This window comes from Mauremys mutica, chromosome 13 (genome assembly GCF_020497125.1).
Source record: "Mauremys mutica isolate MM-2020 ecotype Southern chromosome 13, ASM2049712v1, whole genome shotgun sequence".
Lineage (NCBI taxonomy): Eukaryota > Metazoa > Chordata > Testudines > Geoemydidae > Mauremys > Mauremys mutica.
Genome location: NC_059084.1, coordinates 32,587,706 through 32,600,925, shown reverse-complemented (window position 1 = coordinate 32,600,925; position 13,220 = coordinate 32,587,706). Strand labels below are relative to the sequence as shown.

The 13,220-nt window shown below is 47.4% G+C and overlaps 1 protein-coding gene across 4 annotated transcripts in view; it reads left to right on the top strand.

Annotated features, from left to right (window-relative positions):
* Positions 1 to 13,220, top strand: part of LOC123348237 (ubiquinol-cytochrome-c reductase complex assembly factor 1) — a 97,803-nt gene that overhangs the window by 72,652 nt on the left and 11,931 nt on the right. For 3 of the 4 annotated variants that reach the window (XM_044985723.1, XM_044985722.1, XM_044985725.1), the window contains one exon: positions 8,988 to 9,065. The exons of the other annotated variant lie outside the window; for it this stretch is intronic. In XM_044985723.1, the coding sequence (XP_044841658.1) occupies positions 8,988 to 9,065 (78 nt within the window). The remainder of the gene's footprint in view (positions 1 to 8,987; positions 9,066 to 13,220) is intronic. 4 annotated transcript variants of the gene reach the window in all.

The window sequence follows — 13,220 nt, the reverse complement described above, 5'->3', positions numbered from 1 at the left end:
TTTTTTTCTGTTCTTTGTTTTTTAGAGTCTCTCTCTTGGGAGTTAAGGGAGTACAGACATCTTAATCAAGTCCTCCCAGGTTTCTGCAATAAATTCTTCTATTCAAGCTAGTGAGTATTAGCAAGGAACTAGTATTCTTATACTTTTATTTCTGTACTTGCAATTCTGTGTTTTGCTATAGAATTTCTTTAATTCTGTACTGTTATTGCTTTTACTGAGAAAGAAGGGAGGGGGAATTCTCTCCAGAGATTAATAAGTTTAGACCCTGTGTATTGTTCCATCTTGGTATTACAGAGAGAGTTGTTTTTTTTTTATTCTTTAATAAATCTTTTCTGTTAAAAAAAAAAAAAACAAAAAAAAAAACCTTAACCCTTAACTAACTGTTTATGACAGTGTCATAGAAACTTTGTTGACACTGCAGGCCCAGTGCTAGCTTATCTTGTACGCTCAGGCTACTATGTACACCACAGATGCAGGCCTAAGAAATTATTATGTATTTCCTTCTAGGTTCAAAGGAAGAAAGGATTTACTTAGTGGCATAAAGGGCAAAAATATGAAACACCAGTGTCTTTGAAACTGAGTTTAATCTAATCTGAGACCACAAACATTTAAAATGCCTTAATCATTATGGCATCACTACGGGGCAGAGTAAAGTGTGTTTTTGTACTTTAATTGTGTATTTTCATACCTTAAAATATTTATATTCATTTTAAGTGTAACCTTAACTCAGCGTTTCTTGGGTTTGCAGTGTTTGGTTTGGGGATAATTACAATATCCCTGGAATGTTTAATTTGTTTCAATATTAAATTTCATTATGATGGATAAAGATGAATTGAGTACTCAACAAAATATTAGTGGTTGCCTAGATATTTGTGATCAGGACCTGGTTACACTCATTTTGTGCGAACAGAATACAGTCCCCTTATAATTGTGCAAAAAAGAATTAGAGCAAAATGTGTTTGGGGAAACAAATAAAACTGAAAAGCATGAACAAAAATTGGGATTTGTTTAAGAATTTTGCTTGATGCCCAAAAAGCCACAATTCCTTAGCCAGGGCTGGGGGGGAAAAAAAGCTATTTCAGTGTATAAAATAAATCTGCTTAAGCAGATGTGAAAACTATACTCAAGAACAATAAATCATTATATAACAAACGGGGAAGAAGAGGAAGATGACAATTAATATAGCTCTAAAGTTAAGAAATGCATGGTTGACGAAAAGTTAAAGGTATCAATGAAATGTCAATGTAGAGTTAAAGACAAGAAGGTTTTTTAATGCATATCAGGGGATGGGGGAGCGGAAGGAATCAGAGTAATGGTGTAGCTCCATTATTATATGGGAGTGGTAAAATTGTCAGTAATGATGCAGAAAAGCCAGGTGTATTCAATAAATATTTCAGTTTTGCATATGGAACCCAAATGGATGATCTGTCCATACCATGGTGGTGGGGTGACTGAGCCACCATCGTTAAAGTTGCTCAGTGATTTTCATTTTAACAGAGGTTAAAACAAATTCTGTAAAATCTGTTTTGAATTACAGTGTCAATGCTCCCCTCACCAGTGTCAATTTCAAATGCTTATTTTTGTTTATGAACTGCTTGAATTTTGAAACCCAGTCTGACACTTGCTGTAACTAGTTCAAAAAGCATCACATGACCACAGTTATTCCAGTTTCTCATTTCTCTTCAGACTCCTTTTAAAAAAAAAAAAAAAAGCCTTAGAGCAGTCTGAAGTAGGAAATTAAATGTGTGTTATTCTTTGCTATGAGTAGTTGGCAAGAATATTTGTTAAAAGTTGCAACATGTTTTTATTAATAGTTATTAAAGTTTAAGAAATTACTATTTTGGGATGTCGGCATCAGAGGTATATTGACACAATGTTACGGATGGCATAAGCTATGATGACGGCATAGTATTTATGTCAACACAATGACAGAGGTTTTTTAGATGGCATACTCTTACTGCTTACTATGCTGTGATACTAGAAGACTTTTGAAAATGCAGTTATAACCCATGCTAACACAATGAATTATCTTTGCCACCATCTAAGGGATAGACCACAGACAGTGTTTTATGGGTCTGCTGCAGCATCTGAACTAATGGCTATTTGGCTCTGAAAGCATTGGCCTCTACTGCTTGAGCTAAAGAACTAGAGCCATTAGCTCCGGGACCAGGAGTTGACTCATAAACCCCTGTACATGGTCTAACTGTTTCAGGGGGACAAAGAGCCCCAGTGTGTCAGTGAGGTTTATACAGTGTTTCCAGTAGAGGAAGAGGTACTGCTGCACAATTTGGAATAACTATTATATCTTATAGTGGTGGAATACAAAATGTCAGTATAGTAAATCTTGCTCACATCACTGAGACATGGTTCAAGGCCACCCTCAATTCTACCCTAACATGGTTAGTCCCCACAGGATACTCTATATATCACAAAGCAAGAAAGACTCCAGAATGCACCAGAAAAAAAAGAAAGAGGAGGCAGAGTAGTAATCTTGTTCCCCTCCAATGTTCCCCTCCAGTCTGAGATGCAGAAGATGCTCCACCTAGAAACAAAACATGATCTGTGGGGCAAAGGACAGAAAGGTTCCTAGGAGTCTTAGTGATGTAAAGACCCTCAGCTGGGAACCCTGTCAGCTTTCTGGAGGAACTTACAGAGCTGCTGCCCAGCATAGTACTGTAATCCCCCAGATTCTCTCCTCTCAGGGACTTCAACCTTCACACAGACAATGCAAAGGACACGGTAGTACTTAATTTCATGTCCCATGTAGAACTCATGGGGATCTCCCAGGCAGTCTCTGGACCCACACATATAGCAAGACATACGCTGGATCGTGGCATCAGCCTAAGAGTGGATTTTGGAGACACTACTAACATACCACACTATTGGTCTCACCACCTTCAGCTGGCAGACTTCCCTCCTTCCCAGCACAGTAGTGAACAACCAAAGCTTGTCCTTCCCCAAGACTCCTGTACCTCTGGGTTTAAAACTCACTGTAGGAGAACAAGCCACCCAAATAGAAGGTGCCGATGAATTCGTATAACAATACAGTCAGTCACCTGATGTCGATTACCATCAATGCCTTGGTCCTATGCTGCCCATTCTCCCCTCACCAGTGGAGAATATGACCAGGGGTCACAGAAGAGCAACAGCAGATGAGTCAGAGGCAGAAAGTTAGAATGCCAGTGGCACAAAAAGGATTCTGAATCTATCCACCACAAACAGCTCTTACAGAACTTTGCCACTGCAATAAAGGAGCAAGATGAGTCTTCTACTTCTCTGCAATTGATGCAGCACAGTCATGGCCAGCAGAGCTATTTCAGTCACCCAGACTGCACAGCCCAGATGCCAGCCCCAAGCCTCAACTGCTGTGAAGAGCTGTCAACGTATTTTACTGATAAGATCAACTGAATATGTATGGAGCTAAGTGGGAAAGAAAATTCCTTCCCTGAGCTGATTGTATTATCTACCCTACCAACCCTGAATGAGTTTGGCCCCATCACACATGCCAAAGCTCAGGAAACCCTGAAAAGTATTAGAGCCACAATCTATGAATCCATGCCCCTCCTGGCTGGTGAAAGCCAATGAAGAGCAACTGTGTACACTATTAATGGAAATAATCAGTGCCTCCTTTAGAGAAACTCCATGAAAGGTACAACAATAGTTTCTCCAGTAGTCAAGAAACTAACCTTTAGACAACACTCCAACTACTGTCCTGTCTCCAGCCTCCCAGTCCTGGGCAAGATAATTGAGAAAGTAGTAACCACTAAGCTCCAAAAAATGAGATCAACCAGCATCCTGGAAGCCTCACAATCAGTGTTCAGACCAGAGCTTAGCGCAACGATGACTCTAGTGATACTGAAAGATGATCTCCTCATGGCAGTAGACACAGGTAAGTTCTCCACACTCATACTGCTGGACCTCTCTGCAGCCTGTGAAACAGTGAACTGCAAGGTTCTACTAACCCACTTACGTGACATAGCTGGAGTACATAATACAGCACTGCAGTGACTCCAGGCATTCCTTTCCAGCAGAGTTTAGAGAGTTGTGTTGGTATGTGGGCCATGAGTAACGAAGGCCCTAACCTGCAGGGTTCCATAGAGAACCATACAATCCCTTTGTCTTTCTGATAGCTACATGAGACCACTGGGAGAGAGCAAAACTGCCAACGGTATGCAGTTACCACCACTGCTTACATGGCAGACTATGTCTACAAGAGATCAGCTCTTTGATGAGGATCAGCTGGCTCAAGCTGAGCCTAGGCAAAATTGAAATGCTGCTATTCAGAAAGGGGAAACACTTTGAAGAACTAGCTAAGACGTTATCTCCACTTCCATGAAGGCTCACAGACCCCGTTTATCTAAGTGGTGCAAAGTCCCAGGTTATTGTTCAGAGATTCCAAGGCCAGAAGGAACCATTGTGATCATCTAGTCTGGCCTCTTGCATAACACAGGCCAGAGAACACCCCGAAAATTATTCCTAGAGCAGATCTTTTAGAAAAACATCCAATATTGATTTTTAAATCCACCACGACCCTTGGTAAGTTGTTCCAATGGTTAATCACTCTCTCAGTTAAAAATTTACATCTTATTTCCAGTCTGAATTTGTCTAATTTCAACTTCCAGCCATTGGATCACTGCTCAATTGATGAGCCCATTATTAAATATTTGTTTCCCATGCAGATACTTATAGATTGTAATCAAGTCACCCCTTAACCTTCTCTTTGTTAAGCTGTATAGAGTGAGCTCTTTTAGTCTACTGCTATAATGTCACTTAAGGGCAATACGCATTAACACAAACTCATAACGGCAAGGGCATGTCCAGTGTAAAAATCTCTTTATGTACTTCTTTAACCTCCACACATTTTGTTCAGTTTCACTTTGAAATTGTGCCTCTCTACAAACAATTTCAATGCACTTTCAGCACATACAATAACACAATACGCTCCACACATTCCTAACCATCAAACTAGAATGCAAAACCTTAACTCTGACTTCATACTTCTCCCTAGGAGAATCATAGAATCATAGAACTGGAAGGGACCATACATCGTACACTCCAACAATGCCTGGATGTCTAACAGTATATATGTCAATGTTGCTGAAGTTGGAGTTAAGGTTTTGCATTCTAGTGTGTTGGTGAGGAATGTGGTATGTATATTGTGTTACTGTATATGCTGAAGATATAAGGGAGTTGTTAATAAAGGGAACAGTCTTTCAGCAAAAGTGGTGAATATGATGTTAAAGCATGTCAAAGGAAGATACGTTAGCTGGATATTGCCTTACTTTTAAGCATCTGTGTAGGTGTGGGGAGGCACCCAAGCTTTCTTAATTTGTTTTGAACACAGATTTTTATTTGTGAGGATACAGGCACTGGTGCATGGATGGCCTGATTCTGGTAACTGCTCTGAGATGGGCACTCCAGAGTGTGAAGGAGCCATACCCCGGGAGAACTCAGATGTTTTTGTTGTTTTTAGCAATTTTAACTCATTTGAAATTCTCTAGCAGCTTTGCTGTTTGAGAATGGAGTGTAAAAGAACCCTTGCAGTCATCACCATCAAAAGCTAGCCTGTGAAGGGTGCCCGCGGTGAGAAAGCAGATAGGAACAAGAAGAGAATGGTTTCCAAAGAGCATTGATTTTGATTTACTTGGTTCCCTTGTTTTATAAGAGAGGCTGTTTCTCCGGCTCTTTGTAGTTATGCATTGTTGGCTGCATTCCTCAAAAATAGTATATCCCTTTAAATGTAATTTTATTGCCTAAGATATTCCCCCATCCTCAGTCATATTTCATATTTCAAAATGTTTGTCTCTAAGATGTACTTATTGCCATGTTTGTTTAACTTTATCTCCTTCGTTAATCCATTTCTTACTAACCTAAAGCCACTGCTTTTCGTTTTTAATATAGTAAGTTGCTTCCCTGGGGATGTTTAGTCCAGGACTTGTCCCTGTAATGGGACTGTTTGTTTTCTTTACCCCATTGCAATTGCCTGCTGTAACATTTGTAGTATGTGTTAAGTAATCCTTAAGGTAACATTTTTATTATGTCATAAAAAGTGCATGGCAAATATATTATAACTCGTGGAATTTGTTTGTTTAAAAATGGAAGGATAATTTATTGAGTGTGTTACATGAGACCTGCTCCCCTATTAGAGTGTAGAAGTGCTGCTTATTTAGAAGTACGTTCTATTGAGAAAAACCACGGTCTTTGGCATGCATAGAAAGTATGAGTGTGGTTGGCTAGAAGTGACATCATAGTTTATGTACTCAATAAAAATTTAATTAAGTCATTACAGGAGTTGCAGTCATCATTTAGCCCTCTGATTTCTTCTGTTTAGTTTTTTATTAAACATTCAGTAATAGCCAGTCACCAAATCTTGATGGCCTATAAAATATCTGCATGAATTTTAATAGCTCATATAAATGGAAAAATATGAGTAACTGACATAAAAGGAACATTTTCCTTGTGATTGCACTACATGTATTCTTATAAAAATCAAATTATGAAAAAGGATAGTGATTTAATGGAAGAGTATATAAACAATAGATTTGATGGCATGACATAAAATAATTAGAGTTTTGAGAGAGTAACTATTATATAGGCACAACCACTAAGGCTATCGGGATATTATGGGAACTTTGGTGACATCTTTGATGAAACACCAGCAGTCTGTGCTATCATCAGAGCTCTGAGATTTTCTTATAGGTGTATTCATAATTTTTCTTTGCTGTGTAGTGTCTGTATTTGACATGGTATTGCAACCCCCAAAACAGTAATGCACTTTGCATAGTAAACACATTTTTTTAAACACTATACTGATCTCCAACATCTTTTTAAAAAATTCTCACTTCCATCTTCAGTGTCACACATGGGAGGAGGGGGGCATTTATTTTATTTATTTATTTTGGACAGTTTTGAAGGATAATCAAATGAGACATTTTTAGATGTGAGCATTTGGAACCTGCCTGGTATGGGCAGAATACAGGAGAATATCCTAGAACGCTGGCCATACATAGGCAGTCTCGGCTGTTTGTGACTTAGGTTGGGGGGATGCAAATAAACAGAGACCATATGGGGCTTTTTTGGTCCCCCTCTCCACACAATGTCAAAAGGCCCGTCAGAGCTCCTTCTGAGAGTGTCCCTTAAATCTGTCATATGGGTCCAATATAGGAAAGAATCTTTCCCAAGTCCTTGCCAGTTAAAATGCAGCTATAGCTATGTGAAGAAAATGTTTTAGTTCTAAATTGTTTGGGGCAATTTGTATTGACAAAAAGAAAAGTATAGATGAAAGAAGACCCAGCGTGAGTCTGATTTAGCCATCCCTCTGAGTGTCTGGCAGTCCAGCTCTTCCTCGCACAGTTAGGCAGCTCATAGCTCTGCTGACACAGGGCTCAGTCCTGCAAGCTGATAAGCAGCTATGCCCAAACTAGCAATTACACCTCTACCTGGACATAACGTGACCCAATATAACACAGATTGGAATATAACGTGGTAAAGCAGCGCTCCGGGGGGGGCAGGGCTATGCACTCTGGTGGATCAAAGCAAGTTCGATATAATGCAGTTTCACCTATAACGCGGTAAGACTTTTTTGGCTCCCAAGGACAGTGTTATATTGGAGTAGAGGTGTATTTAGGAATCTGATTAAATTTAGCCTGTGGGTAGCCCCAGTGACTTTAGGGTACCTACACACCTGCTTAAAATTTAACAGATTCTTAAGTGCTTTGTTGGGTCACTCCAGAGGTCTAAGCACCTTGTAGAATTGAGCCCATATATGTTAGTTTTAGTTTGACTGCACAGTCTCAGACAGTAGCAGAGCCACCTCATTCAGTCCTCATATCTGTGAGGTGGAGAGAAAGCAAAAAAGGAGGATCAGAGAAACTGAACGACCTGGTAACTTGCACCCAAGAGTTTTTAAAAATTGGCCAAGTAGCTCTCTGAGCCATTGATGCTAATATTTAACAAATCTTGGAATACTAAGGAAACCCAAGAGGATAAGGGGAAAAAATAATGTTGAGGCAATAATTTAAAAGAGTAAATGCAATGACCCAGGAAACTGTAGGCTGGGTGGCCTGACATGGATCCTGGGCAATACACAGGCTGACATGGAAGCACCCAGTATTAATGAAATGATGGTAGCACGACTAATGCCAATCAGCATGGCACTTGTCAAACAAAGCAATATTAATTTTTGATAAGATTACTGGGTGAAATTCTGTGACTTGTGTTTATGCAGGTCAGACTAGCTGCTGCTAATGGCTTTAATGTCTGTTAATCTGTGGAAGCAACAGTAACAGGCAGTTTGGGGCCAGGGCAGGGCCAGCTCCAGCTTTTTTGCCGCCCCAAGCAGCAAAGAGAAGGGAAAAAATACAACCCCCCCACCCCCGCGATTGGCGGCACTTTGGTGGCTGCTCTACCGCACCACGTCATTCTTCGGTGGCAATTCAGCAGCCAGTCCTTCCCTCCAAGAGGGACTGAGGGACCCACCGCCGAAGACCTGGATGTGCTGCCCCCTTCCAAGGGCTGCCCCAAGCACCAGCTTACTGCGCTGGTGCCTGGAGCCGGCCCTGGGCCAGGGAGGAGTTGACAGGAATTGGGAGGAATGTGAGACTAATGAGAAAGCATCCCAGGCTGGGGACTCTCCTACCCTCTGAGCACACAGGGAAGATACCATTGGTAGTTTTCATTTCTACAAAGTCTGTGCCAACTTATAATGCCTTATATATACCTCTCCACCCCGCAGCCTACATGAACCACACTGCTCACGCCCCAATCCTGCCCCTCACAGACTGCACTGCTCTCATCTCCCCCCACCCCCATGAACCACATTGCTCTCACCTCCCCCTGCCCCGAACCCCACGGACCATGCTGCTCTCCCCCAACCCCGACCCCCACAGACTGTGCTGCTCTCCCGCCATCACCACGGGCTGCACTGCTCTCACCGCTCACATCTCTCAGGACCTGTACAGATTACTGTATATTGTTTTATTTTTCAGATTGATTCTTTTACTCTAAAACAAAGTATGAGAAGCATGACAGAAAATTTCTATGCAGCTATATTTGGATACGATGAGGTAAGAGCATAGAGTCGACCCTGCCTACATCTAGTGCACTGTTTTCTCCAGTGGTGCTGAAAGCTAGGTGCTTCACAGGAAGGAGTAAAACGCCCAAAATATACATCCCAGCACAATGGGGACAGAATTCTTCCAGACTGTAGCAGTTGTGATCAGTTTGTGCTTTGAAACCTGACTAATGAGAGCCCTTCTAGGAGGGACAGCATGGTCTGCTGGCTGAGGCATACAGCTGAGGCTTTGTCTACGCTACCACGTATGTCAGTATTAGTTCTTCTTCGAGTGATTGCTCCTATGCATTCCAGTTAGGTGTGCGCGCCGTGCGTGCACGGCATCTCGGAACTTTTTTACCCTAGCAACTCCGGCGGGCCGGCTGGCGCCCCCTGGAGTGGCGCCGCTATGGCGCCTGTTATATACCCCAGCCGGCCCGTCCGCTCCTCAGTTCCTTCTTACCGCCCGTGACGGCCAGTTGGAACTGTGGAGTGCTCTCTGTCCTCCACAACCCTAGCTCTCGCTACTTTCTCGTGTATATAGTTCGTTTAGTGATTAGTGTAGATAGTTTTTCATAGTTAATTAGTTAGGTTTAGGATAAGGTTAAGGGGGGTATCCCCTCCCTTTCCTCCCCCGGTGCGGGCTCATGCCCAAGGCACCGGGCTTTAAGCCCTGCGCATCGTGCCAGCGGCCTATGCCAGTAGGGGATCCGCACGACGCCTGCCTCCGTTGCCTGGGCGAAGGACATCGAACAGATAAGTGTTCTTTCTGTTCCGCCTTCAAGCCGCGAACTCGCAAGGAGCGGGATATCCGCTTAAAACAACTCCTAATGGAGGCGTCGCTCCAGCCCCCGGCACCGTCCACGCCGGCACCGCGAACTTCATCGGTGCAGAGCGCACCGGTGGCACCTAGCCGCTCAGGCACCGCGGCACCACAGCCTAAGCCAGCGGCCTCGAAGACCCGGCACCGCTCGCTCTCGCCTTCAAGGAAACACAAGCTGGCGAAGGCACTTGCTAAAGCCCGCGCTGAGGACTCAGCGAAGGCAATTGCGCCACCTGTGGCCCCTGCGGTGGCCGTGCACAAGACGTGCACCGGGACATTGACTCCGGCGCCGCAAGGCCCGTCGAGTCCGGCATCGCCACGCTCCCCGGCACCGACCGTGGTTGAGCCCCGGCTGCCATCAACGCCGGAGACTTTCTCCTCGGCACGCGAGCTAATACAGCTCATAGAGGCACCAAGCCTCCGGCCCCCGGCACCGCCCGTGCGGGCTGTCGTGTCCACAGGAAAGCCGGCCATGATGCTCCGGCCGCCCTCTCCGGAAAGACAGCACGACCGACGCTCCCGGTCGCGTTCCCGGTCCCGCCGCAGATCACCATCCCGTCGATCGCGATCTCGGCACCGCTCGCCATCGCGGTACCGGTCGCCGTCTCGACGTCGGTCGAAGTCCCGGTACCGTTCGTCATCGCAGTACCGGTCGCACTCCCGGCGTCGCACCAGGTCCCGATCGCCGTCGCGTCGGCACCAACAAGGGTCTCCGTCCCGGCACCGTTCCCGGCGCAGCCACTCCCGGCACCGCAGGTCCGTCTCCCGGTCGAGCTCCCGGCACCGGTCGAGCTCCCGGCACCGCGGCTCCCGTTGGTCTCGGTCACCGTCCCGGTACCGTGAAAGCCGGCACCGATCCTCGGCACCGTCCGGAGCCGGTCTGCCTCGGTCGGCGGCGCACTCCATCAGCGCCTCGGCACCGCCATGGCCATCGCGCTCTGCATCGGTCACCTCCGCAGTGGACGGCACTGCCCACCTTCCGCCTACCCCACAAGGTCACCCTCAGGGGGCACAGCAGTGGGGCTTCTGGGTGCCGTGGGCTCAGTACGAGACTCGGGGTGCCATTGCCCCCTGCTTCCGAGCGCAGGGTACCAGAGGCGACGGTTAGCCGACCGCCCCCTTCTCCTACACGTGAGCCTGACCACGAGGAGACCATGCAGCCCGACCCAGCCGGCGAGCAGTCTGCAGGTCCTTCGACAGAGGTCGCTGTCCAGGGCTTGTCTTCGTCGTCCTCACCGGACGAGGCGGTGGCCGGAGCTTCTGCCAAGGAGCCTCCGCCTATAGATCTGAAGGCCCACCAAGACCTTCTTCGCCGCGTGGCGACGGCTATGGCTCTTCCGGTGGCGGAGGTCCAGGAGGACGAGGACCCTACAACTAACGTCGTCGGGTCCGAGGCTCCTGTGCGAGTGGCGTTGCCGTTTGTGCGAACAATTCAGAAAAACGCCACCACACTTTGGCAGACGCCTGCGTCCTTCCCTCCTACGGCTCGTGGGGTCGAAAGCAAGTATTCGGTCCCCCCCATGGGCTATGAGTATCTATATACTCACCCAACCCCGGACTCGTTAGTTGTCCAGTCGGTCAACGACCGGGAGAGGCATGGTCAACCTGCCCCTGCGCCGAAGTCGAAAGACGCGCGGCGAATGGACCTGTTAGGCCGCAAGGTCTACTCGGCGGGTGGCCTACAGATGCGCATCGCCAACCAGATGGTCCTCCTCACCAGGTACGTCTTTGACATCATGATGTCCCTGGCAAAGTTTACGGAGCTCCTGCCGACGGCCTCCCGCCAGGAGTTCTCGGCGATGCTGGACGAGGGCAAGAAATCGTCCAGGTCCTCCATCATGGCCGCCCTCGACGCCGCGGACTCGGGAGCTCGGACCCTGGCCTCCGGCGTGACGATGCGGTGCATCTTCTGGCTGCAGTCCTCCGCCCTGCCGCCAGAGGTGCAATATACATTACAGGACCTGCCTTTTGACACTCAGGGTCTCTTTTCCGAAAAGACTGATTCCCGGATCCAGACCCTGAAGGACGGTCGCGTTGCCATCCGCACCCTAGGGATGCACACGCCGGCTCCACAGCGCAGGTCCTTCCGGCAACAACCCTCCCGGTCTTTCCCTCAACAGCGGTACCGCCCGTACAACAGCAGGCGGCCGGGGCAAAATCGCCGTCGTCCATCCGGCAACAGGCGTAACCAGGGCCAGGCCCCTTCCAAGGCCCCGCAAGGCTCCAAGCAGGCCTTTTGATGGGACGCCCGAGGATGGCCCATCACTCTTCCTACCGGATCCTGCCCCTTTATTTTACAACCGCCTTTCCCATTTCTTTTCGGCGTGGTCCCAATTAACAACGGACAACTGGGTGCTTCAAACAGTCCAGTCGGGATACCGCCTTCAATTTGTTTCGCCCCCACCTTCCCACCCACCCTCCCTGTCCCTCTTCAGGGACCCCTCTCACGAGCACGTCCTCTTACAAGAGGTCCAGATTCTGTTGAGCGTGGGTGCCATAGAGGCAGTGCCTCAAGACAGGCGGGGCAGGGGATTCTATTCCCGTTATTTTCTCATCCCCAAAGCGAAAGGAGGGCTACGTCCTATCTTGGACCTTCGCGAGCTGAACAAATACCTGCTCAAGCCCAAGTTTCGCATGGTCACCCTGGGGACCATCATTCCCTCTCTGGATCCGGGAGACTGGTTTGCCGCCCTCGACATGAAGGACGCCTACTTCCATGTCGCGATCTATCCTCCTCATCGACGTTACCTCCGGTTTGTGGTCAACGATGCCCACTACCAGTTCGCCGTGTTACCGTTCGGGCTCTCCACCGCACCAAGGGTGTTTACCAAATGCATGGCAGTGGTTGCCGCAGCCCTCTGCCGTCGTCGGATACATGTCTACCCGTATCTCGACGACTGGCTGGTTCGCGGACAGTCTCGACAGCTGGTAATGGGCCAGTTGACAGACATACTGTCCCTCTTCCGGCGACTCGGTCTTCTCATCAACACCGAGAAGTCCACCTTGATCCCGTCGCAGCGGGTGGAGTTCATTGGAGCGGTCCTCGACTCCTCGTTGGCCCGGGCCTGCCTGCCGCACTCTCGCCACCAGACGATGGTCTCCCTCATCCGGGACCTCATCTCTTTCCCAACCACGACGGTGCGCTCCTGCCTCCGCCTCCTGGGCCACATGGCATCATGCACGTACGTCACCGCGTACGCGCGGCTCCACCTCCGCCCATTCCAGTCTTGGCTCGCGTCGGTGTACCGGCCGCATCGAGATCCCATCGATATGGTGGTCACAGTCTCCAGGCCGACCCTCGAGTCTCTCAACTGGTGGCTGGACCTGGAGGTTGTCTGTGCGGGA